At 36.5% G+C, this 26257-nt stretch overlaps 1 protein-coding gene across 3 annotated transcripts in view; it reads right to left on the reverse strand.

Annotated features, from left to right (window-relative positions):
- Window positions 1-26257, reverse strand: part of A1cf (APOBEC1 complementation factor) — an 87121-nt gene that overhangs the window by 14709 nt on the left and 46155 nt on the right. For all 3 annotated transcript variants that reach the window (XM_013156973.3, XM_003473560.4, XM_063239511.1), the window contains 6 exons: window positions 22907-23041; window positions 21071-21201; window positions 15796-16034; window positions 8942-9106; window positions 2891-2988; window positions 1443-1716 (listed from right to left, as the gene is read on the reverse strand). In XM_013156973.3, coding sequence (XP_013012427.1) covers window positions 1443-1716; window positions 2891-2988; window positions 8942-9106; window positions 15796-16034; window positions 21071-21201; window positions 22907-23041 — 1042 coding nt within the window. The remainder of the gene's footprint in view (window positions 1-1442; window positions 1717-2890; window positions 2989-8941; window positions 9107-15795; window positions 16035-21070; window positions 21202-22906; window positions 23042-26257) is intronic.

The raw sequence follows: 26257 nt of genomic DNA on the forward strand, positions 1-26257 counted from the left end.
GTCAAAGTGAGGCTTAAATTTTCATTGAGTTTCATGTTTAGATCCCTTTTGATTTTTGTTTGTCAAGTTGCTATTTTGATTTCCTATTGATGGTATAAAATGATAAAGAATTAAATTGATTGCCCTTCATCCATGAGCATTATCAATTGATTCTTTTCTTGTTGTAAGTTACATATTTTTCCCTTAAAGTTTTTCCTTTTTCTTTTTCTACATCACAACTGGTTGATCATTTCATTTACTGGTTACTGATATATTTTACTGGTTACTGACTGGTTACTGATATATTTTAGATTATTTATGCCTAATATTTCAATGCTAATTTTTGTCATATAAACAAGCTATTGTGAAGGAAATCTTGATGATTATTTTTGTATTACAGATTTTTTCAGTAATGTTATATTTTAGTAATTGGAACTTTAAAGGCTGTTAAAGTATAGAGGTCCTAAAAATGGCAATTCAGATTTCCAACAAAATAGCAAAACACAGTAAGATGACTGTTTTCAGCTTAACCTGGCTGTGATGCTTTGCTTCTATATCAAACCAAGAATAGACCTGAATATCTGATTTATGTGTTTGTGATTATGTGATATTTGCCTATGTTGGTATCATGTTTGGACAAGAGGACTAGAATTCTTGGGGAATTAACCACATCTTGGAACAATCACACTGAAAGATCCCATAGGCAGAGATAAACTAGTTTCTTGAAAATAAAAACAAAACAAAATAAAACAAAACATTTTCCTTGTCTTCTATATTTCTTGAACTAACTGAACTCAGAATCTGCTTGAAAATTTGGAATTTTTATACATGAAATACTTATGATCTTATAGACGTTTAGTTTCCTACATATTAAAGAAATGCATCAATTTGCTTAATAGTTTGGCTGTTTAAAAGATATAACACATATTTCTTTGGTGCAGTCAGATTATAGCATCTCATATATTTCTAAGAATGTATTTACAATAATTTGTGACTTATGTGTAAAGATGTCACTGAGTCACCTCAAGTATACGTGTGCCTGAAGATGTTTTTGTTATCTGACATAATTTGTTTCCATTACATTACACTACTTTCCCTTTTGGAAGTTTCATAACAAGTCACATGTGATCGTAAGATGGTGTTCTAACAATAAAGAAATAGCTAACAATTATGGAACTAGATATTAGTCTGGGCAAATTTTATACTTCTCTAAAAACATCAGATTTGTTCAATGGGTTCCATTACACTTAAATTCTGACCAAGTTTTTTTCTATAACCAGTTGTAATGTGAAAAAGGATTCCCATGGAATAAGAACTATTGATATAACATTCAGTTTTTAATAAATGATTTTCTAGTCCCTTTTCCCCTGGTCCTTAAGTCCATCCAATATTTCTAAGACTATTGTCCTACAAATCATTTGAAATCGTGGGGGTGTGCTAAGGCAAGAGCTGACTGGTATTACCTCTGACAGAAGGGGCTCTGATAATGGCCCTGTTGCTCAGGTGACCTTTAGTGGCTGGGAAATGTAGACTAGGAATCGCTGCATAGGCTTGGGGAGCATAGAAGACAGGAGCTCCAAGGTAGGTTGTGGTGGGATCATAAATGTGACCCAAAGAGTACGTATATTCTCCTGGCAGCATAGTTCCTCTTCCACCTGTGCCTCGGGTGTACCTAACGTAACTGTCCTTGTCCACTGGTTTGGCCAGGGTCACTTCAATGGGGGAACCATCCAACACCTGTTGTGGTAAAAAAGAAAAAAGATATCAGAACAGGTAAGTGTGGGTTGACTCCTAACAACAGGTCTTCTTTTGGGTGTTTGACCATCTGTTGTATGTTTAGTGAATGTTTCAATTATTCCTATCTTGTCTTTGTATAGGTTCATGTGTGTTTGCCAGATGGATTTTCTTTGAGTAATTCTTGTTGGCAAGGTACACAAGATGACCACAATAGGTCTGACAGTGACCTATTGTTCATTGATATATTGGGTATGAATTTATAATCTAGATACAGTCACGGAAGCAAAAGATTATCCAATAGTCTCTATTATGTGATATATGTTTTGTTACAAATTTATACAATTATATAATTACAAGAAACCTTAGGCTTATTATGGGAGGAATATAATTTTCACTACCTAGCACAATAACACAGAGGGGAAGGAAATTAATGAAGAAATCATTTGATTTGATGAGCATTTGGGAGCTACTAAACAGAGGTGGAAAGAGATTGGGAAAGAAGGCGTGGGAGTGAGACTGAGAATTTTTTACTTCTTCCTGTGAACTTTTCTTACTACTTTTAAATATCTTTTTTATGATATTACCTGACTGTACATTACATACTTGTTTGTGTTCTTATTTATTCAGGAGACTTTTAGCATCTTTTTTTTTGATCCTGCACATTATGAGAAGAAAAGTGGTCTATGTAAGGCTTTTAGTGTTTATTAGATTGCTGTACATAGTATATCAGTTTTTCTAGAACACTCCAGACATTCTTCTTGTAAGCAAAGTGATCCCAAGCTTTCGACAGGAGAAAGATCAAATTCTGACGACAATGACAACTATTTTGACGTTTTTTCTGACCATAGACTCTTTAAAGTACTGCACTACACAGGACAGAAACAAGAGAAAATTGGAGTTGAGGAAGATCCCCTTGAAACATTCTACTTTAAATCTTCCTTCTAAGAAAATGGGGAACCAATGACTTGTCCAAATCTGAAAAACATTAGAGGTAGAGTTGGACATAGTAGCTCATCTCCGTTCTCCATTGTGTTTCCCATCATTTTAGGTGACTGCAGTAGCCGTGTCAGAAATGGGGAAAGCTAGAGTGTGATCGACTCATAGCAGAGCTCCTTTGAATAGGATGTCCACACTTGGAAAAAAATCTACACATTTTTTCTTCTTTCTATATTACCTTCCCGTTTAATGCTTTCATAGCCTCAACTGCATCTTCTCGATTACTGAAATGCACAAAGGCATAGTCCCGTATTTTTTTCACTCTTTCCACAGCACCTGTAAACAGAGTGAGAGCTGTTAGCAAACTTGAGACAGCACTGAAAATGATGTAGTTACCTCCCATGAATGTGAGTAGGATCCTATCCAGACTTTCATGTGTATGGATTTAAAATTCTACATATTGCATGAAAGATTTTGCTTATAATTTTAAAATAGCAGTCTGATTTGTTATAATTAGTTATAAATTTGTGTTTTATACTTTATAAATTACATAGTTTTAAACAATTTTTATTTATTTTATTTGTGTATATTTGTGGCACATGATGAATATACCACATAGTTCATACATGTACATGAGCTTTAAGTTTAGTAATACCTTACTTTTTGCATATTATGTAAAGTAAAGGATAATACTTGATGCCTGGGAAACTATTATTGAATTCGGTAGCTCAGCGTTGGCCAGATATTCAAGGGAAAGAAGCGATAGAGAAGGCAGAAAGGAAGGAAGGGGAAAAAGAGAATAGACGGAGGAAAATGGAAACAAAGCTTTTGTAAATAAGGAGCAGAAGAGAGGCTGAAGGAGGAAGAGAGGATTAGGGAAAAAAGAGTCAAGATACATTAAGTGTGGGTACAAACTCCCTCTAATGAATGTGATCATTATGTATGTTTAAAATGTACCAATAAAAGAAGTAAAAAATAAATTGGTCTTTTCATAAGCTTATATTTAGCTGATTACCTCTGAATGTCCTCACCAGAAGTATATCTTACCTGTTTCATGTTATATAATTTTAGAATTAAAATAGAGGTTAGCAATAATTTAATTTTTCTTTACTTATTTTTACTTAAATATTAGGAAACTATAATTCTGAAAAAGTAAATGAAATTCATAGTCCACATAGCTAGGATCCAAAACCAGATTTCCTCTGTCCTATCCAATAAAATTCAAATAAAAAATTATATAAAATATTAAGTTGTTTCTGGAAGAATATCTGAGGTCCAAAAGTTTCTCCCATGCTATCGTAATATCTAAAGGTTGGAAACATTGTAAATATCTACTATTTTTACTTGGAGGAATGTTTTATACAAAACAAATACTTACATATGCACAACTATTATGCATAAGGATATGTTATGCCCACTATTAGAATGGTAAAAATAAAGCAATTTAATGTCCATTTTCATAGAAGCACTTAAGTCTGGTATATTTTATATATATATATATATATTGTACCGGGGATCAAACTCATGACTACACACTTGCAAGTCAGGCGCTTATGCCACTGAGCTAAATAACCGACCTACATTTATGTTAATACACGGTATCTTTAAAGAAAACAGAGTAGATCTTTATCTATTTAGATTAAAGAACAAAGACCTATTGTTTATTTTTAAAGTTAGAAAATGAGGTTATACAATTATGTTTTAAAAAGACCAATCAAAATGTATATGTAAAAATATATAGAAATACAACTATGGAAAGAGAGATCTAGAGAGATAGAGACCAAACCATTAGTAATAGGGATTACTTTCAGGAATGGTAAGAAAAATTGGAATGAATAAAGGAGGCCTTAATATTTTAATTGGCATACTTTGATATTTTACAAATATTTGCTAAGTTTATCTACATTATTATTTAAAATAAAACACAAACCAAACTAGCCTATTGTTAGTAGAGTAACTGTTGTGCATATTGATGGTAATATATAAAAATAATAATTGCACTAACTTGCTTTAATGTTACATTTTAAAGTATTGTTTCATATTCAATTCTAAAAACAAAACTTTTGTTCAGAGTGAAGGCAAGATGGAAACTTGTTTAGTTACCAGTGTGCCAATTACCCTCTTTAGTTTACACTAATTTGCACGTGTTTTGAGAGGCTTTCTTCTTTTACCCATGGTCTCCAGACACAATGTGAGATAAGACATTATGATATTGCAAAGTAAGAAGAGAGAAAGTATTCTTTCTGCCTTTTCCATCAATGCTCAATTACCTTTTCAAATTTATGGTCACAAAGACAGTTATAGTTTTCACTCTACCACATGGTTCAAAGACTGAATTATCTTTTTTTCTGGAATACAGCAGACTTGGAATCTGAGAATAATTTTAAAATATTATGATGCTTCTTTTCCTTCTTAGCATTAAACTGTTGACTTCATAAGACAATGATTATACAGAGCAACATTATCTGGTTATACTAAAGGTATCTGAGTTCATGAGGCATGCATCATTTAATTCACTGAAGTTTTGATATGGTCCCTTTATTCCTTGCAATGTAAGAGGGGATGATTATTGTGCTCTGCTCCATGACTTGTCTTAGCAGTGAGAAGAAGTCAGCCAGGATGACCTCTACTTGTCCAGGGTCATCTTCTGTGATGCTCCCCTGCCTCATCTGTTAGATCTCTGAGAGTAAGGGTATGCTTCAGAAGTACCTTAGGGTCATCTGCATCTAACCCCCAGGTAGCACCTTGGACATAGGGACTACTCAATAAATACCCACGAAATGAAGGAACGTTATCAGTCAATGCACACTTCAGCTTCTATTAGCCACATTAGTTACTTGGCATTCAGATATGATAATAGATTCAGATGTTCAAAAATTCTGCTTGCAAATATCAACAGTCATTTTGCATTTTGGGTGACAGTGTCCAGAGGTACCTCTTTTGGAAAACTTGATGTATGAAAATTTAACTATATAAAACATACAAATTAGATTGGCATGTTGGTATATATCTCTAAGGCCACTACTTAGGAGACTGAAGAAGAAAGACAAGTTCCAGGTTAGTTTGGGCAACTTAGTGAGACAGTCTCAAAAACATAAAAACAGAAGGCTGGTGCTTTAACTCTGTATTGCCTGGGTTCAGTCCTCAGAACCACCAAACAACAACAACAACAACAAAATGAAACAGAACAAAGACATCAATTCTCCCAGATAAAAACTTAAACAATCCCAAACAACAGCAAAAGAAACAAAACATTACCCAACTAATAAAAAAATTACAAACAAACCAGAAAAATCAGAATGTTAGAGTTTGTAACATAAAAGCTGGCTTTCTTTGCAGTAGTATTCACTGTAGGTTTATTATTTTTTAAATGTATTTCTTTCTAGTGCACAGGAGTTGATTTATTGATCATCGCTTGGCAGAGGGTGAGGCCACAGAATAACCATGTCATTATTTGTGGTCCATTCATTAGAAAAGAAGAGAACGCCGAACTTTGAGGAATTGGGAAAACATCAAGGACTCAAAGACAACCCTTGGCAGCACCAGCTTTATCTGGAAACTTCAGAGAAACGCAATTTCATGGGCCCAAGTTGATGATCAAGTTGTGTTTTAATAGCCCCTCTAGTGATTCTGGTGGTATAAAGTGTGAGGGAGATCAGATTTTATGCTACAATTAGAATTACAGTAGATACCCTTGGGTTGCTCTGAGAACGAGCAGCTATTTTCTAGCTGCAGTTTCAGTTCCAATTGTCATTTGTGTTTCTCAGTGACAATATAATATATTCCAGATTAATTAGTGTTAAAATGATACATGGTCAGATATTTGCAGGGATTAGTCAGGTTCCTCCATAGGAGTCAAATTTTAAATAGAATCTTTAAACAATATTTTCTTGTTTCTCTTCATGGATTTTGCTAGATAAGTATAGCCTAAATACACTACATTGTTCCCTGGAAAAGGAATTAGTTAACTGTGACTTTACTGTCTACACGGAGCAGATATTTGCTTAACACTCAGCCTTGGCAATTCATATTCATTTGCAGGATTCAAAAAAGAATAATCTATGCATTAGTATAGAACCCTGAAAGTTGATGCATTAGTCTCAGGATATGCTCCAGAATTCTAAAATTTTGGGGCACACTTCAGGCTTGATGGGAAGGGAGACTGAGGAGAACAGAAAGAGGGAGAAAAGAAGGGGAGAGAGTGAGAGAGAGGGAGAGAGAGAGAGAGAGCTAGTATTTATTGTTTAAATAAAGTTGGTACTGAAGAAACATCTATCTTCCATATACTAATACACAGACCAGGAAAGTGGATAATCAGTAACCACAAAAAAGAAGCATGCTCTAAGTAGTTTCTTATTCTAACCCTTTTCCATAAAAAGTACTTTTTAGTTATATAATATACACATATCATTTCTCTTGGGAAGGTAGAAAACAACACAAGATATAAAGATATGACAATAGAGCAGTAATTCAAACACACATATGTATCTGTTCTTGTGACTACATCGATTTTCTGATCTCAGCTTACATGGAACTTCTCCTCTGCATGGCAGGAATGGGCTGTCCTGATGTTCTCTTGGATCGTCTTCAACTCCTTCCACACACAGGCAGCAGTGCCCACAGTGCCTGGCACGTAGGAGCTACTGAAGGAGCAACAGTTGTGTGAATGAGTGCGTGGAATGAGGATGGGAGTGGGGCCCACAGAGCTTCTCCTTGGTGTCTGTACTTTCTGGCTGTGAGACTCTGGCAAAGCCACTTAACTATTCTGGGCTTTGGTTTTATTATCTAGAAAATAACAGAATTAATAAGTAATAGGTAATAGGGACATTGTGATGAATCAGTGACATGCTGTGAACATGCACAGTGTCATGCCTAGTCCGCAGGGGGGCTATTGAAGTGGAAGCAAACTATTGTACTAAATGGAAGGGAAGCTTGAGTTCTTTAGGTTAAAGAAGACAGATCTTTGGAGATCTGGAGAAAGTGACATCCTTACTGTCTTCAGGGAGACTGATTTGCTTGTCATTCTGTTATACCTGAAATAATACCGAGTGGGGAAAACACAACATGAGTGTGTGAAGTGAATATTCTCAGGTGGTTTAATGTGTAGCACCATGGTCCATGCTTGTCAGCATCCTGCAGAGGTTACCTGGAATCTGACGCATTCTGTCATGGAAAGATGGTAGTACTATGATAGCCATAGGCTGGCATTGCCCACAGTGTATTCCAATACAGTAATTTCACAGGGTGGTCAACCACAAAGGAGGAACTATGATCCAAATTTTGGAATATGAGGCATTCTTCATCTCTCAGAGAGTTCAAACCATGCTAGGAGGGCAGTGACTCCAAGTCTTGTAATAAAGAAATGCTCCCTTCTGCAGAATAAGGCATTAAACTTGCTTGATCACATGACCCTTTTTCCAATAACATTAAGAGTTCATAAAACTGATGTTCAGAAGTGGTTTTGGGAAATGCTCATTTGGATATTGTTTCATAAAATACTTCACCTATCTCAGTATTGTAGCTCCCACATTGAAAAGAAAGAAGTGGAGAATCAATCTTATGACTTAGAATTAATATTAAGACATCTTGATATGAGCAGCAACTCTATCCCTTCCCCTTTCTCATTATCCAAATGAACTGATATCTCCCCACTCATGTACTTGAAGTGACAAATGTATTACATGAGCTCAGTGGTTCCCCATTGGATCCAGTTCTGCCTACCCTTAGGGTACACTTGGCAATGTCTGTAGATACTTTGGTTGTTACAGTGCGTGGATCACTACTGGTTGGAACTTCCTACTGGTCTGCTGTGAAGGAGCCCAAGGTGCTGCTGAATATCCTACAATCGACTGGGGAGATCCCCACTACTAAGAATCATGTATTCCAAAATGTCATTAGTGCTGAGGTTGAGAAACCCTGTGGGTATAGCCGTGCATTTGTTAAAACACTAAGTATCTGTGGAGCATTTATTATATCTCAAGCCCTCAAACTGACTCACGACTGAGAAGTTGACAAAAAAGAACTCAGGGCATCTATAGCCTAGTTAAGGAAATATGTATTTATTAAATAATCACAGAGATAAATATAAAATAATAACATTGTTAAGTGGTGAGAAAACAAATGTCCTTATTTCCTAACTCAAAAGCAAGATATAATTTGAGTAGATTACATTCGATTGTAAGGTTGAGCTAAATAAAATGCTTTCTCTTTAAATTTATTGGAAATCGCCTGAAGTTTAAGTTCTTCTAAAGTATATTTTGAAGAAGTAATTTAACACGTTATGTTTTACCTGGTTTAATATTGTTGAATTCTTTTTCAATTATCTCTTCAGAGGTAGACAGCATAAGGTTTCTTACATATAAGATTTTCACTGAAGACATTGTGTCTTCATCAACTTCTACTTCTGGCTCTGCCCAGTCCACTGCAATTGGATGTCCCCATAACTGAATTCTTCCTGTTGAAAATGATCACGGGTACAATTAATTATTTAGAAATCAGGGCAATAGTATCTCAGTTCAGACCGATGGCCTTTTAAGTTGAACGGACCCTTGAGGTCTTGGATGAGTAAGACCATTAAAAGAGGTTGTTATTGATCTTAAGACATTCAAATAAATATCGGAGTTGGCTAGCAGGTGACTAGTGGCTTGTTTGAGTAAAGAAAGAGAGAGTATGTGGTTTAAAATGGAACAGAAATGAGAGTAGTTTGGCACTTAAGACAGTTTTTACTGGTGAAGGTGGTAGTTTAAGGGAAAAATAAAGAGTGCATTTGGGTTCAGACATACAGTCTGACTTCATGAAATATTCAAAATCTCACGAGGGTAAATGTCTGCTGCTTTGGAATCTGTGCTGTTCTGTTTGCCAGGCACCACCGCTAAGATGTCCACAAAGAATTTTTTCCTTTCATCTCCCCTCTCTATTCCTTCTTCTTCCTCTTCAGCCAAATGAGCTTCCAGGAATTAACCACCTTCTTACTTAGTCACGGATAAAGTCATGCATACATGAGTACAGGTACTCAAATGAATTAAATATCTAGTTCATTCTCTGTTCTTCACACTTGGTCAAGGCTCAGAACAACTGTGTCTTTCCTAAACCTCTACCTAAACATGGGTAATGTGAGAGTTTAAAGAAAAAAGTATATCCTAATTCAGAAGGCCGTTGAAGACCAAGAGAGAAAAGTCTAAGATGAGAAATTTACCTCTTCTTCAAAGGGTAGTTTTTATCTAGCACTATGTATTTTAACATTCTTAAAATAATAATCGGTGTGTTTTGTGTCATGTTTCCTTTGTCCACCTCAGGCGTTTCTCCTAGTAACTCTATGGGGAGGGCAATGCCCTCAATTTTATAGAAGAGAAAATGAGCTTTGGAGAGGATAACAGTCCAGACCTATTTCCCTTCCTCTCTGCTTTGTTTGTAACCCAGCTCCTGAACATCTGCGAGGTTCAGGCCTGTGTTCAACTGAAGAGAAAGGGAGGAGAGTCAACTCAAGTTCTAGTGGGGGCAGGAAGGTACTGAGAATTGAGCTGCATTCCCAGTCCTTTCTAATACTTTATTTTGAGATGGTGACTAAGTTGCTAAGTGGCCCCAATATTTTTCTCTGTCTCCTAAGGTCCTCAAGGACCTTCCCTCCTCTGCCTGATAGGTGCTAAGTTTGTTTTTCATTATTTTGGAACAAGCTAAATCCTATAAAAACATAAAACTTGAGAAAAAAAAATATTTGTTTGTTTAATTATTACATGTGGAAGGCAAGTATTTTCAATAAATGTATGCATTTATTCCTTAAAAAGCAGTCATGATCTGTGTGACAAAGGTGCCAAGATCACAAATTCAGAAAAGAGAATGTCTTCAACAAACAGTAAAGAGCAAACTGCATGTGTACCTGTATATAAACTGGACCCTTTTCTCTTGCTACATAAAAGTTTACTCAAATGAATTAAACACCTAAATGTGTATACTCACAACTGTCAAACTGCGAGAAGAAAAATGGAAGAAAGTTTCTTGATATTGTCCTGGACAATAATTAGTTAGCTATAATCCAAAAAGCACAAGCAACAAAAGAAAAAGAAGCCAATGAAATTGCATCTTCATAGCAAAGGAAACAATGGAGTGAAGGAAAGGGAAATTAATTGGAAGCCACGTACTTAATAAGCAACTAATATCCAAAATACTTAAGGAACTCAACTGAGTTGTGACAAAATAAATAACCACATTTAAAATGGTCAAAAGGCTTAAAGAGATATTTCTCAAAAGATGTACCAAAAGCAGAATGAAAAAATATCCCTCACTAGTCTTCAAGGAAATGTAAACAAAACTACAACAAGATGTTTCTCCACATTGGGTAGAATGCCTATTATCAGAAAGACAGAATGTAGATAGGTGCAGCAAGAGAATGGAGAAAAGAGAATCTTTGTATACTGTTAGGAATGTAGATTGTTACAGCCATTGAAAATAGAGCTACCATTTGACTCAGCAATCTTGCTCCTGGGTATACAGCCTGAGGAAATGAAATTAGTATGTCACAGAGACATCTGCACTCCTACGCTTATTGTAGCATTATTCACAGCAGCCAACATATGGGATTAATGTGTCTATCAACAGATAAAAGAATAAAAATATTTCAGAATCTTCTCAGCCAGTGGGCCTCACATTGGTAAGATGAAGGAAGCCACGAACATAGGGAAATGCTACAAATTCATGCTTTTGCTTTTCCCCTGGGGGCCAGTTTTTAAAGGCTCACCAGCTCAGTACTGACATTTGGATTGTCCTTTCCAGTGTCTCTTCAAATGGTCTGGGTCTCACGAGTTGTCATTCTACCATGCAGCTAAGATTGAATGGCACTGTTCTGCTTTTGCATTCTCAGCCTGGGACCATTGTAAGCCACACGTAAGCCTGAAAAGCTGCATAAATCTGGAAGGAACAGAAATGAAAGAAGGCACAGGAAGCAGTTGATTCCCGCAGATGTCCCTCTGGAGGGTTACGGGGGAAGTCAGTGGGGAAGAGTGATTTAAGGACATAGCTTTGAAGTCAGATAAGTTTAATGATTGGAGCAATAATCTTGGCTAGGCACATCCTTTCTAAGCATCAGTTGTTTCATTTGTAAAATTTGATAATAAAATTATCAAATGAAAGATGTCTTCATCCAATATTGTGGTAAAGGCAACAGAAGATGCAAAAGAAGACTCAGTTTATCACTTTTAAATGATGATTCAATGTTACACATTTCTTTTAATATCTCTGTCTATTTTCTTATTTGTATACTTTTCTCAGTTGCATTCTGGCTGCAAAGGTTAGGTCTGGTTTTATTTTAGAGTCTCCCATGCCATTTAGAAGAAAGCATTATGTTGTGTATAGTTAATAAATGTCTGAGTTTAATGATTCCTCAGGTGCTGCAACATATGGCCCTGTGGGTGAACACCCAGCATTATTAGCTGACACACTTAGCGGCGGCTTATAAAATTTGGGTGCACAATGGTATCATGTGGAAAATTTAAAACACAATTGCTCCAAGCTGACACTGCAGGGAAGCAGGTTCATTAAGGGTTGATATAGGAACTCGTACTATTTGAAAGTATTCTGAGGTGACTCTTATGTGCAGCACTGGAGGGACAATTGTTGATTTAGATGAATTGTCCAAATACGTGGTAGTAGGAACAGTAGCATTCTGAGAACTTATAAAAGCAAATTATTGAGCCCTACTCCAAAAATACTGAAGCCGGAACCCTGGCGGTGGAGCTCAGCAATCTGTGTTTAACAAGCGCACCGAGTCAGTGTGATGCAGCTGGTGGCTGAGTGTTACTGTCCTTAGGATGCTTTAACAGACTGGAGCTGGACACAACCCTGTCTCATACTCAGCTTGATGAAGACAAGAGTTGCGCAGAAGGAGCTGCTACTGTTAATAGAGGAAGGGACTGGGGGCAGTTGTACCACTTCAGGTGACAATTTTCTGTCTTCAACTCTGGATCAATTTAAGAAGAAAAACCTTACAGGCCTTGCTTACCATTGTTTCTTAAGTATCTCCTCATTCTTTAAAACTCAGCCTTTCAGAAGGCTGCCAATCACTGAAATCCTTTTGTTATTGAGTCTACATTGGAGGAATAGGTAAAGTACCCCAAGTGGGTAATGTTTGGTTCTGAAGTTTTATCACAAAAGAAACAGTTGGCGCTGGGTGACTTATTCTCCAGCCCACCTCATCTTGTTAAGTTTGCTGATGAGACAGCTTGACAAACACCCAGAATGGTGAAACCCAGGTGAGGATGGCTCACAGGGCTCCTGGTATAAGGGGGCTTTGTGATGAATATGGACCGGGGGAGGTGCACACAGAATTCATAAAGAAAGGTCAGGACTTTGGGTAGAAGCATAATGAAGTGGATGAGAATTTCTGAATCCCAGCTGCTCAGGCCTTAGCAAGCTAGACACACGAAAAGACAGATGCTCGTTGAGTGGATCAATTGTGACTTTCTTTGAAAAAATTTTTCAGAAGGTCCATAGTTTAAGAGCATTGAGTTCTGGTCCCTGAAAGCTGTTTTTCACTTACCCAGGAGCATTATCATTCTCTTTAACCCCGCCTCCTCACAAAATCATTTTATATACCTGCTTTTTTTTTTTTTTTTTTTTTTTTTAAGACACAGTCTCATTATGTAGTCTAAGAAGGATTTGAACTGGTTATTCTCCTGCCTCGGCCTCCCAGTACTGGATTTAGACATAAGTGCCTACATGCCTGACTACATATTTCTTTCATACAAAACAAATACCTGTCTATACCTGTCTACCTGAATTGGAGGAGGAAAGTTACTGATGGGGCCTAGTGTCCCACTGGCTTCTCAAGATGTTGACTGACTAATAGAAGATAAAGCATTAGGAATAAAGGAGAGAGAAATGAGTATAGTCTCGGATGAGGGGGGTTGGTCCTGAAAAAAGGAGAGATTTTATGGAGAAATTAAAAAAAATATGGCAGTGAAAATCTTAGGGGCCATAAATGAAGAAACCTTAGTAACAGGTTTGGAAATTTATTTCTTATATAGAACAAGTAGCTGGTGGATATATTTTGAACAGGCAGATTAGTGACACGATTTAGTCTATTAATAAATACTGAATTTCTATTTTTGTAAGAACTAGTTGAAAGGATGATAGGATGGTTTTGAAAATATTTATTTGGTGGTAATATTCAGGATGGAGTGGGCAGGGAGAGACTACGTGAAAGAGAGCAGAGCTGGGAAGATAATGAGAAGAATGTTGTAGTATAATGCTAAAAAACCAAAATGAAAAGTTAAAAAGATTGTTATTAGCAAAAAGAACTTCGTCATTCTTTGCTATGCTTATTACCCGAGTAACCACATAATTGAAGCACCAACCACATATAGATTAACTGACTGAATCATCATGCTGTTTTGTATGCTGTTCTGTATGTATGTCCTGTATGTTCTGTATGTATGTAGGCTGTTCTGTATGTATATATGTATGAATGTATGCTGTTCTGTATGTTTGTCCCCCAAGTAACCTGTTTGCTGTGTCAACCTTTGTTCCCTTTGTGAGAGACAAATGTTCCTGGAATTGGCAGACCAAGGCGATGAATTGGCTAACAACCCACTGTGAAACGCCTCGGACCTCAAGCAAAGGGAAACAAAGGCCCACCTTGTTCCTGTTTCTCATTGCTATGTACTTAGTGGTCAATGAACTAATCAATCAATGTGCTACAAAAATCTGTCAAAATTCTAACCCAGTTGCACAGCTTTGCAAACTCCATCTGCACTGTGCTACTGGGTAACAGCTTAAATAAAAGCACTTTTTTCCTTTTAAAAAAAAAAGATGTCTTGCCCCATTTTTTTCATCTTGGGTCCTTGTTATGGGTTACAACAAAGACCCTGAAAAATCAGTTGAAGGTGGAGAACACAAGTGTTCAGATCACAAAGAAGACCTGAAATACTGATGGACACAAAGATTTTCTAATGGCAGCCAGGTTGGTGCTGAAAAATAGAAGAATTAAGGATGATAACAAAATATGAAGTCCAGGTCACCAAAAGACTAGGGATGTCCTATACCTATGGGCATTTGCTTCCAATGACTTGACCACTGGGTAGTGAAAATTAAAGAAATAGTAAAGAAAGTCTTCAACATTGAAAATATCCATCTTCCTAGTAGATACAGGAATTCTTTGAATTAGTTTATACATGTAAATATGTTGTTTATTTTAAATTTCCTGCTTAAAAATATTAACTATCCTTTCTAAGCTCAAATTATCCTCCAATTTTGAAAATTTCCAGAGGGTTCATCCTGTTTGTTTTGTTTTTAAGAGTGTGTACAAGGACTATATAAATCTAGAAGTGGATTACAATACTGTATGCCTTTTCTCATCTGTCCTTCTTGAAATTATCTTACTTATTAGTTCACTTTAGTACTTGATTTTGTATAAGGTCTAGTGAATATAGTCCCAAAGGAGCTCGGGACTTTAAAACAGTTTTTCCCAAGTTGAACTGACTGAGGCAGTGTCTTTGTGGACACTTTAAACCCAGAAATTGATAGTTATCAACTGAATGGGACTGACTGTCACTGAAGCACCTGGCAAAGGTGCCTTTCCTGGAAGAGCTTTTATTTTTCTGCCTTCATATTAGACAGAATGTATTGGACACCAGAGGGTCACAATAAAAGTATATCACTTAACTGTCATTGGAATGATATGTCACTTGGCATTTTACTATGTCTCCACTCTCATGGATAACATACCCTATTTCTCATAAGCCTGATAACACAATCTACTGCAAAGATAACTGTGGTTACTATGTTTAATTTTTGGAAGATTCTTTGCTTTACGGATTCATTATAGTATTGTTATAGCTTAAAGTTCTAGATTTCTTCAGTGCATGTAAATTAGATCCCAAGCACAGAAAGAATGTTTCTAACCTCAGTCTGTGAAAAATCAGTCTGTGAAACTGAATCAGCTGTGAGATAAATAAGAAATATGACGAGTTTAAGATACTATTATATAAAATAATAGATTACTACATAGTATATATAGTATAACAGCGCATACGACATCACATATGTGTCTAGACATACATGCAAAGGCACAAATCAGCACAGCCCGCGCTTGCTTTCTTCTCGAGGGTGCAGCAGCTGGGCAGAGGCCTGCCCTTCGCTGGGGCTGCTCACCTGGTAGCAGTTTCCTCCTGGCCATGGCAGCTGCGCGGTGACTCTCATACTCCACGAAGGCAAAGCCCCGGTTTTTGGTTTTGTCCGCAGCACTTGGGTAGACGATGACATCCACAACTCCTTCTGTGACCTTTTTCATCTCTGATAAGATTTCTTCTCTCTTTTTAGTTTTCGGGATTCCCCCAACAAACAATCGGCAGTTGTCCACACTAGCACAGACCCCTAAGAGACGCCCATTTCTTCAAAGAGAGCATGCATTTGGATTAGTGACCATCCTATGTTTAAAGGTTAAGGTAGAGATTGAGCATGTGTGGTGTTGGGCCAGGGATGGCCTGCAGGTGGAAGGTGTTTGCTCATTGCATTATTTAAACTATTTGTGGAGAGTTTGCTTCTCTTGAGAGGTCAGAAGATGTGTCAAAGTGGACTCTACAGTTTTAAAGGAAAAAAAATCATGCGAATCTGGGTAGCATCACTTTCATTAGACTAGGTGTGGATCCGCCCATCCTTGCGAGCCTTACTGCACCCCATCACCCCAACGCCTACAGCGCTATGGCTGGCCACCATCCTCCTGGCGGATACCTGAGCCTGCAAGCTGTCGTGCTTCATAGCTTTCCAGCTGAATTAAGAAGCCGTTTTGACACGGATGCTGTTAAAAACGGCCCCTCACACTGTCACAGATTTTCACATATTATATGGCCCTTACAGGAGCCTGTGAGTGGGCAGAATAAGTGTAATTTTACAGATACAGAACTTGAGATTCCAAGAAATTCAGTGGTTTACTTATGGTTTTATAGATTCTAAAGGATGAAACTAACCTCTGGGACATCAGTCCCTGTTTCTACCATAGCGCAAAACTGCTTGTTAGAGAGGCGAATCATGCTTGCCTTCGTTGGCAGAGGACAGATACGCTAAACTACTCTAGATTACATTTGGCAAAATGTCTCAAAAATGTTAAATATTCATAACCTTTGACCAAATAGTGCCTCTTCTGGGATAGGCCCAGTAAATAGATAAGAGTACAGAGTTTTATGGATAAAAATATTCATTGCTATTAAAGTAGCCAGCAAATTGAAAACAAGCAATACCTTACAATAAGGAATTTGTTTAAGGTGTCACCAGTGAGATGTTGCTGACGGTGTGACTGGACTATTTCCTTATGGTGTGTTCCACAGAATGTTTATTACCCCTGGTTCTTGCCCACCAAATGCTAATAACCATCTCTCAGGTCATCCAAAAATGCCTCAAGTTTCTAAGTGTTCCTTAGCATGGACAGTACTGCTCCTGTCTGACAATCGTGGGCAACACAAATGAACACTTATATCACAGAATGTTCAGAAGTCATTAAAAATAATGTATAAAGATATATACTGGTTTTAAAAATCCAGTTCATAATGAGCAGATTCTTTTTTAAAAAATGTGAAAAGATATGAGACCATTTTGATTTTAAAAGTCTGTAGAAAATTTAGAAAGATAATGAAATATCAACATAGCCATTTGGAGATTAGGGTTATGAGAAAATAATTTTAAGTTTTATTACTTTGTGCTTCTTGAAGTTTTCATGTGCTGCATAGTAGGCCATATGGATTTTGTAATAAAGTTATTAAAAATAGGAAAGGTTTTCTCACTAGAAAATACTCATGTGTCATGGATGAAATCTCTCAGCTATGTACGTGGGAGACTTGTCTGACTTTTAGGCACTAGTGGCTCTAGGGTGCGTGACAGGCACTCTGGCCTTGGTTGAGCCACTATTCTGTTATCTTTTATACTTTTCTGAAAATGAAGACCATGTGTCAGAACCACGACAAATCCAGCTCAGTCTGGCAAGCATTGCTCAAGGAAAGTGGCTGTTTGGGGGTGGAATGGTTAATAAAGTAGTCTTCCAGATTTAAACTTTAAAAGAAAAAAAAAAACTTATCCTGTAAGACGTTTACTTAGAAATTATCATCATCATCATAATTAATTTTCTGTTGAGAGACTGGCCTCATATCAGTTACCAGGAGGAACCCAGAATTTCTGCTTCCTATTTTTAAATTTATGTGGTTTGCTGGGATGCTTTCCCAGAATTACTCAGAGACAAAAAGTCATCTCTCAAAACTGAGGGCTTGGCTTTAATGTCTCTACAAGCCAGGCACTTAAATGTTGCTTGGTGAATATTTGATGAGGAGGATGATATGACAGTTGTGGCTTGTGTCTGGATAAGAACCATATCTATCCCCTGAGAGATGGTGGCTTAAAGCAAATGGAAGGTTATTGTCCTCATAGCAAGAGAGCGTTCCTTTCTGGCAGGATGCCCCAAGGCAGGGAGGAAGTTACAAAGCTGCCTCTGGTGACTGTCTTGTGCTATTCATATTCCATTTATCCTCCCACTAATTTGTAAAGAATCTCTGTGACTTTACCTTGCTTCTCTCATCCAATCAGATCTTTGACTGTAGTCTTGGCCACTGACTTTCTTTTTCCAAATTCTTTGTCATATTCCCTGTCTTCTTCTTCCTTGTCTAAGCTCACAGTTCTTGGCAGTGTTGTAACAGGTGTGTCAGTGTAATATATGTGAGGTGCTGAGATTTATGTGTATCATCTCATTTATTTTCAGAACATTCCATGAGGAAGGCATATCTTTAGACCTATTTCACAGGCAATACAGTGAATTTTACAGAGGGTGCTGTTAATTATCAGTGACCCTGGCAGATTGATCATACTCATTTTTTCAAAAGTGTTGACAAGCCCCAGTGGTAATAATATAGTGAAGAGATAGAACAGACTCTGTTGGGTGCCTATAATGAATTACACATTCATCTCAATTCAAAAGTTATTTTAGGAATAATTTTTCCTCTTAGAATGTCTGGGTTTTATAGTGAATTTTCCAATTCTGAAATCATGTGTCTATAATATTTAAAAAACTGTATTAAAATACAATTGCGTGTAGCTTTTTCTAAAGCACTTTAGTGTATACCATTTCATTGGGTGGATGCCTAGAACATCTCTGTGTGATCAGGTGCTGTTGGTAAAAGTAATATTCACAGAAGCCAAAGGATTTATCCGAGGGAACCCGAGGCAGGGTTTAGGTTTCTTATTCATACTCCAAACAGTCTTCCACACACCACACATAGGGTCATGGAGGCACGTGTGGGAGTGGGTCCTGAGTTTATTTTAAGATTCTGATCCAGAGTCAGCTTGGAGACTGCCTGGCCAGGTCAGTACTGTAGTCATTAGGCCAGGTGCCAAATCTGATTCATCTTCCTGTGACTATAGAATTTTAAGAAATGATACAGTATTTGATTCATTTATAGAACTATGAAGACAACATATGCCTATAGGTGTGGGAGAAAATTATTGGTGAGAAATCTGCTCTTGCATTCATCAAGTTTAGAGTTTATTTGTATGTATGAAAGGAATAGATGAGAAAAACTTTACCTTAGAACTATGCTATTTTTATCATCTATAGATTTGTTACTGTATCCCAAATACTAGGTTAAGCATTTAAAAAAATTGTACAGTTATCTGCACAATAAACCTGTGAACTGGCTTACAATCCCCATTATACAGATGAGGAAATTGAGGCACAAAGAGGTTGTTACTTCCAGGCACCCAAGTGAAGCGTGGTTGACCCCAACTGCATTATCAATTGCTTTGCTTTGCTCTTTACGGTTGCACTAATCTTCCTCCTGCAGGCCCCTAGGCTCCCTTTAAGGAAAGCTTTATAGCAGTTTTCCTAAGTGAAATTCTAGAACTCAGTTTTATGAACTTAGCCTTTTTTTCCCATTTCATGAAAACAGGTTATGGGTTGCTGTATGTCCTGGAAACCTCTTGGAGGCCCATGCTCTACAGCGTTGACTGTTTTCCTGTTCCAACCACGGCCTCTCTCCTGACTGCACTGTCACAGCTCACATGTCTCCTGGGAGGTCTGTTGGGTGAAATGCCCAAACAGAGCTCTTCCTGTGTTTATTACTGTTACTCAGTCCATCTTAATGGCACTACCACACAGACACTTGAACCCATGTCCTAGGTTTCCTCCTTAGATTCTGAATTCTCTCACACTGCGTTTTATTTATTTTTTATTGTATTTATTTACTTAGAGACAGGGTCACACTATACAGTTTGGACTGGCTTTGAGCTCACTATATAGCCCAGCCTGACCTCAGATTCATAGTGATCCTTCTGCCTCAGCCTCCTGAGTGCTGGGATTGTAGGCATGGGCTACCATGCCTGGTTCTCTTTTGCACTTTAAATTCATTATTTAGCAGTCTTGTGTCCCCAGTCTGCACAGTGTGTCCCAGGTCACACCCTGGTGTCACCTCCACCAATGAACATTTGTCTTTGTACGTCAACTCTTGTCTCTATCTAGACTATGCAACAACTTTCTACATGACTTCCCTCTTAGAGTCCCTGCCCAACTGTACTCTGTTCTCCATCCAATATGGAGGGTAACATTTTTAAAACCCTCCTCCTAATTAGAACCCTGTTATGACCTCTGTTTTCATTAGAAGAAAACTCAAGTTCTTTATCATGGAGTGCGAGGCCGTTCAGCTATTTGTCTTCCTTGCTCCGCTCTGTTCTTCCTGCAAGGACTTTCTTTCTGCCCTTACTTGTTCTTTTTTTTTTTTTTTAAATAATCTTACTGTAGGCCTGTCATAGCTGACTTCTTTGTTTTAGGAAAGAACTTTTTATTAGCACATGTTTGTGGTACAGAAAGCTTACATTCATCATGGGCAGTTGGTGCGTGTACATAGCACATCTGTATTCTTTTACTATCTCCTTCTGCTCTCTCTGCATTCCTTCTAATTTGGCTCCCTTCCCATTGGCAAAAGATCTAAGTCCCTGTTTTCTATCAACTCTTCATTTATGTCTCAGATCAAATTTCACTTTTCCAGATGAGTATTTTCTTAAGTACATCAAATTAAAGCCACCTCACACAATTTTATGCCTTCTCTGGTTTTATTTTTTCGTACTATTTTAAGTATCTTATATATTTGTTTGTTTACTATGAAGATATGTACCTTGGTGTATTTTTTTTAGCATTTTAAACAGTGTCCAGCATGTATTTGCGAAATGGAGAAATTAATGAAATTTGTTTCTTTGAACATTTCTTAAAACTTAGTCTGGCATCTCATGTAGTACTGGTATTAGACAAATATTCTACTAGACTTATTTCCATTAAGGAAAATATTTAACATTTCCGTTTGGCTATCTTCAATATAAATCATATATGATAAGCTTGACAAAAAGATAACAAGTACATCTTTTGATTCAATTTTAATGTAGAAGATGAAGCCTTTACCTGATTTCATAATTATTAAGTTGCTTGATTGCATTCTTGGCTTCCAGTTTATTTGAGAAAGTTACAAATGCATATCCTCTGTTGTTGCCATTAAAATCCATCATCATCCTCATTTCATAAATTTTACCAATCTGTAAGAAATACCAACAGAAAGTTCATATTTATATGTCTTTCCAAATGAATGTACACACACACACACACACGTTTTCTGAATTATGCCTCCTGCCAGTGTTTGACATTTGCATTTTATGTGGAACAGCCTCCATATTTTTTTAATGGTGGATTCAGATCAATTATCTAACTGATAGAAAAGTCAAGTTAAATAAAGAAAATATATAAAAGTGCCATTTCAATATGAGTTAATAGAATGTTGTTGACAGAGCAAATGACCTTTTGTCACACAATTATCTGGAGATTTATGGAATTGCTTGGGGCCCTGAAAACACATTTGTCATCAGAAGTATGATTTCTTGATAGAATTGTCAACCATGCCTTCCAAGCTGGCTTTTCAGGTCCTCACAATTTGACCTTTACTTGGTCATACTCTATCACTGATGCTTAAAATAAAAGCCATGAAGACTCATTAGGAAGCCTGCTAAACTAACGTCTTGTCAAACTGAACAACTGTTTCAGAGAATGGTCTGAGGAACACTTACTTTCTCAATTTACAGGATGAAGGTTAATACCTGAATATCCCAATTCAACTGGTGCACAGCCAGGACTTTCATAACAGAAGAAAATCCACTCTACCCCCTGGCTATAGCTCCTCTGTGCGTTCCCTCCTGTACCTCGGCTGTCCTCTAGCAATCCAGATTCACCAGTTCATTATCATGGGCTGTTATAAAAAGGTAGGGTAAACAGAAACAGTAGGTATGCGTGGGCAGAAATGTCATTAAGTACCTTGGTGGTTGACTGCCTCTCTACCACGTACTCTGAAGTTTTCAGTGATGGATACCTATTTCTTCTGGACTTATTGGGAAAGAGTTTGAACATGCTTCCAGGGTCTCTTGATACTTAAGGTTAAGAATACAAAATTCTTAAAGGATTATAGTTTTGCTACATGCTAAATGGGATTATAGATATAAAATTAAATACAGTTCTGAATCTGGGACTGAGTTATACATACGTACATATGCATACTAAAAACTGATTTTGGAATTTAGGAGAAGAGCTAAGTTCTCATATTTATTAAATTTTCTGCTACATGCATGCTGCTAATAACCACTTGGTAAATCATATAATAATACATATTTTTGAACTTAGTAGTAAAATATCTTTTGGAATTAAAACTAAGGAAATGTATTTTTGATAACTATATATGATATTAAGAAGCCATATTTTTAATCTTATTGTTACATTAGGGCAGAAAAGAAATTTGAATTTGTGAGAGAAATTTTATTGTGAGTCACTATGTGTAGGAATGCGTTTGAACCATGATGAGCACACACATTCTTTTTATATGGAAATGCTGCACTTAAAAAACCACACTAAAGTGTCAAGTTGGGGCAGTATCTTATTTAGACAAACTGTTGTAGCATGACTGTAGATTGACAGACACAATGAATTTACAATGAGATGGCCACTCAAGGAAAAATGATTGGAGAACAAGATAATCTGAGAGTCATTAGCGATGTTAATTCATTGGTGAACAGGACAAAGAGCTGAGTTAAGGCAATCAAAAGGCAGTCAGTCACTCAGGGCTGGGAACATTTTAACTTTGGCAACTGGGAAGAGAAGCCAACCCAGACTGAGATGAACAAGAGTGAAAGCAAAGTGAACAGTACAATAGTTTTCTTTTGAAAGGTAAGAAAAGTTAAATATGAAGTTTAGACTCACTTTTTCACATAATGGTATAAGTTCATCTTCAAAAAGGTCCCGGGGAAGTTTTCCAATAAAAATTTCACAGCCTCTCTCTGGTGGTGCAGCCTCCCAACCAGGTGGAGGGCCACCATATTTTCTCTGCCCGTTTTCCTGCAGGTCCAGAGTGGCAGAAGAAGAAAAGCAGAGATAAAATCTTCAGTTTGATTTCCTTGATTATTTTTCAAGCACGTTTTCATTGACAAGTACTAATCATTGACTGGTTGGATGAAAGTGAAGTCTTTCATGGGAATTGTAATACCACACTCTACACTTCAGAGACTTGCTCAAAGAAAGCATTTTTAGATCTTAAAAGTACAAATAGTAGAGATGATTATTTAAGATCTTATTTTATTGTGCTAGAGTGCCTAACATATATCTACCCTCTTAACAAATTAAGGAGTTATTTCATCCAATGTCACATAAATTCTGCAAAGCCTGATCATTTTAATCAGGAACTCTGATTTAATGTTAAAAGTTGGATGGGGTGGTGGCAACGGGGCTGGAACTGGACTATTTAGCTCCTTGGGCTCCTAAAGTGAACCATGTGAAGGTTAATATGGGGAGAAATGAGCAATCTAATTTGGGAGATATCTGGTGAGGGTTTTAAGTCTGTTTCCAAAACTGACATAATGGTAAGAGCTGTTTCCTAAATGTTGGATTAGTAGGTGTTGGATTTTCAGTCATGTTCATAGTTCAAGTAGAGTTAACTTCTATTTTTCCTCTCTGTCTGAACAGATGTACTTTTTCCCCTTTGATCTAACGAATGTACATTTTTTTCCTTTGGGAGAGGACTAACACCAGTGTTTTCTGCAGGGTTATCATTGTTTTACAGGGAGAAAGACCAAAGTGAAGAATGAGCCTAATTGATCTGTATTCATTCATTTTTTGGGCAAAGATAAATTACTTTGCACTTTGGCACAGTTAAAGAGCTAGTCGTTACACTTTATTGTGATTTTTGGAGAAAGGAACATGTAAGAGACAAAATATCAGCATTAAGTATTAACTCTACACATTAGCATTTTAAGAAGTTTTATCCTATAATACATGTTGCTGAGAAACAAACAGTAATAGGGTCAAAAGACAAATGCTCCAGTGTGTCATTACTCATCATGAGAAGTTACTATTCAAAGCTTCTGTCTGCATTTCAAAAATTTTCTCTGTATAAAGGATTGGTGTTAGTTGTTTAAGGGCATTTTTTGTGATAAATACTTGTTGTTTAAAATCAAAATAAACTGGTTTTAATATCACTGTTAATGCTCTGTACCAAGTTGAGTCTTACAGTTTTTTCAAATAAGCTTGCCTAATGATCTTTGGATCACTGTATTTAAATGATGTCTATAGTCAGGATCACCTTTGCATTCCCCAAAATTTATATCATGTTAAAAGAAAAAATATATAAATTTGTATAAACACACTTAAGATAACTAAGATGATTGGGCTACAAATTCTATTAGTTCTTGGAACAAGACAGTTAACATTCATAGGACTGGATCAATTTGCATGTTCGTGTCTGTTGATCGGAGGAACTCTCTTGAAGATCACTATGTAAAATTACAACCTTAGTTACATTCCTACCACCTTGTTTTGAAGGCCTAATGTCATTATTTTGAGCTCTTTGCTATGTTATTTGTCTTTTCTTGTTTTTCTAGTAATTTGTTTTGTTTTGCTATGTTTTTCCCTCTCATGCAGAAAGGATAGCTGTACATGTAGAGACTTATACATGCCTAGAACTTTTCCTAAACAGTTTATGAAAATCGATTATATTATGTGTGATGATATGAACAATACTTTGAAGAAAAAGAGACATTATGGCACCCATTACTAATTTCTATCATTATACTATGAAATACAATAATGCTTTTATTTTTTGTTCAGAGTGGTTTTAGTCTGTTTTGTATTATTTAATTTCAGCATACATGAAGGTATGGACAGCTATTTTGATGAGAACAAGAGACATTATGGTAACCATTGCTGATTTTCCTATTGTCTGGTTAAAGGTCTGTAATGCCTTCATTATTCTGTTTTGATCAGTTTTATACTATTTTGTTTTGTATGAATTCGTTGTATGTGAATATATAGACAACTATTTAGAAGAAAACTAGAAACAGGATGGTAGCCACTGTTTATCTCCTGTTGTCTTGCTTTGAAATACTGTACATTGTTTTCTTCTGATCTGCTTTGTTTCACCCTCTTTAAAATAAAAAAAAATATATATATCATGTTGGTTTAAATAATGTGATAAATGTTTTATCTTTTCTTGATTACTTGCTTGTGGCAACTGGGTTTTTCATCTTACTGAATATTTTAAAATTTGACTATCAAATTCATGTAATTTTTTTCTTAGCCTGCGTACTTATTCAGTAGCAAAACTTTAGTATCACTGACAAATGAAGTAGTTTATGCTTTAGAAAATAAGACTAAACAAAACCTTTAGGACTCAGTGGTCTACATTTCATCAAAAATTTTCTAAAACTATCAATTTGACATGTGTAGAGATATTAAAGATTTTATTTATTATTTATTTTCTAACAAATGGCTATACAGCACTTACTATGTGCTGGGTGGTGGTCTAATCCTCACAACAATACCATGGGTTAGAAATTATTGTTATTCAATTTACAGAAGACTCTGAGGTTTAGAGCATAACTTGCTGAAGCCACATGGTTATAGGGTGAAGGCAAGAGGGCCTGAACCCAGAAATTCCGCTTTAGTTTATCAACTTGATCCTTAATGTTGCTGCCTTGACCAGGAGAAGCCTGAGAACTTATAACAGACATTCCATTAAATTACTCTTTATTTATGAAAAAGTTGACAATATTGATGCTACATATAAAGTCCTCTTCTATTCCACTCATTTTATTGTACTCGACTTTGAAGAGAACATATCATGCATCTGTATGCCTGTTACAGTTGTGCACTACCATATTGCTCTCTGGACAGCTCTCCCTTGATGTCATGATGATCTTTTTTGCATTCTTTTCTGTGTATTTTATAGAATTAATTTAGTAAAAATTTGGCATTATTTTTACCTTTCAGCTTGAGAAAATCGAACTCTCATCTCATAAAACCAAAGTGGTTATTACAGAATTTCTGATTTGCCAAGCTTTGTTTGAAAGTTGTAAAGTATATGCACAATTGACAAATCGACCTTTTTATTTCCTTTTAACTTTATTGATTGCTGTAATTGCTATGAATTGTACCAAACTGTTTTGTATGTATCCTGAGTATTAGGGGATTCATTTGCTTATGAGTTAAAATGATTGATTAGTAAACTTATTGTGTTTTCTGTGGTGTATGAACATGTTGAAAAAGTGCTCCAAGAATTAG

Source organism: Cavia porcellus, unplaced genomic scaffold, assembly GCF_034190915.1.
Source record: "Cavia porcellus strain 051 isolate PalLab524CR breed Dunkin Hartley unplaced genomic scaffold, mCavPor4.1 scaffold_28, whole genome shotgun sequence".
In the NCBI taxonomy this organism is placed as follows: Eukaryota; Metazoa; Chordata; class Mammalia; order Rodentia; family Caviidae; genus Cavia; species Cavia porcellus.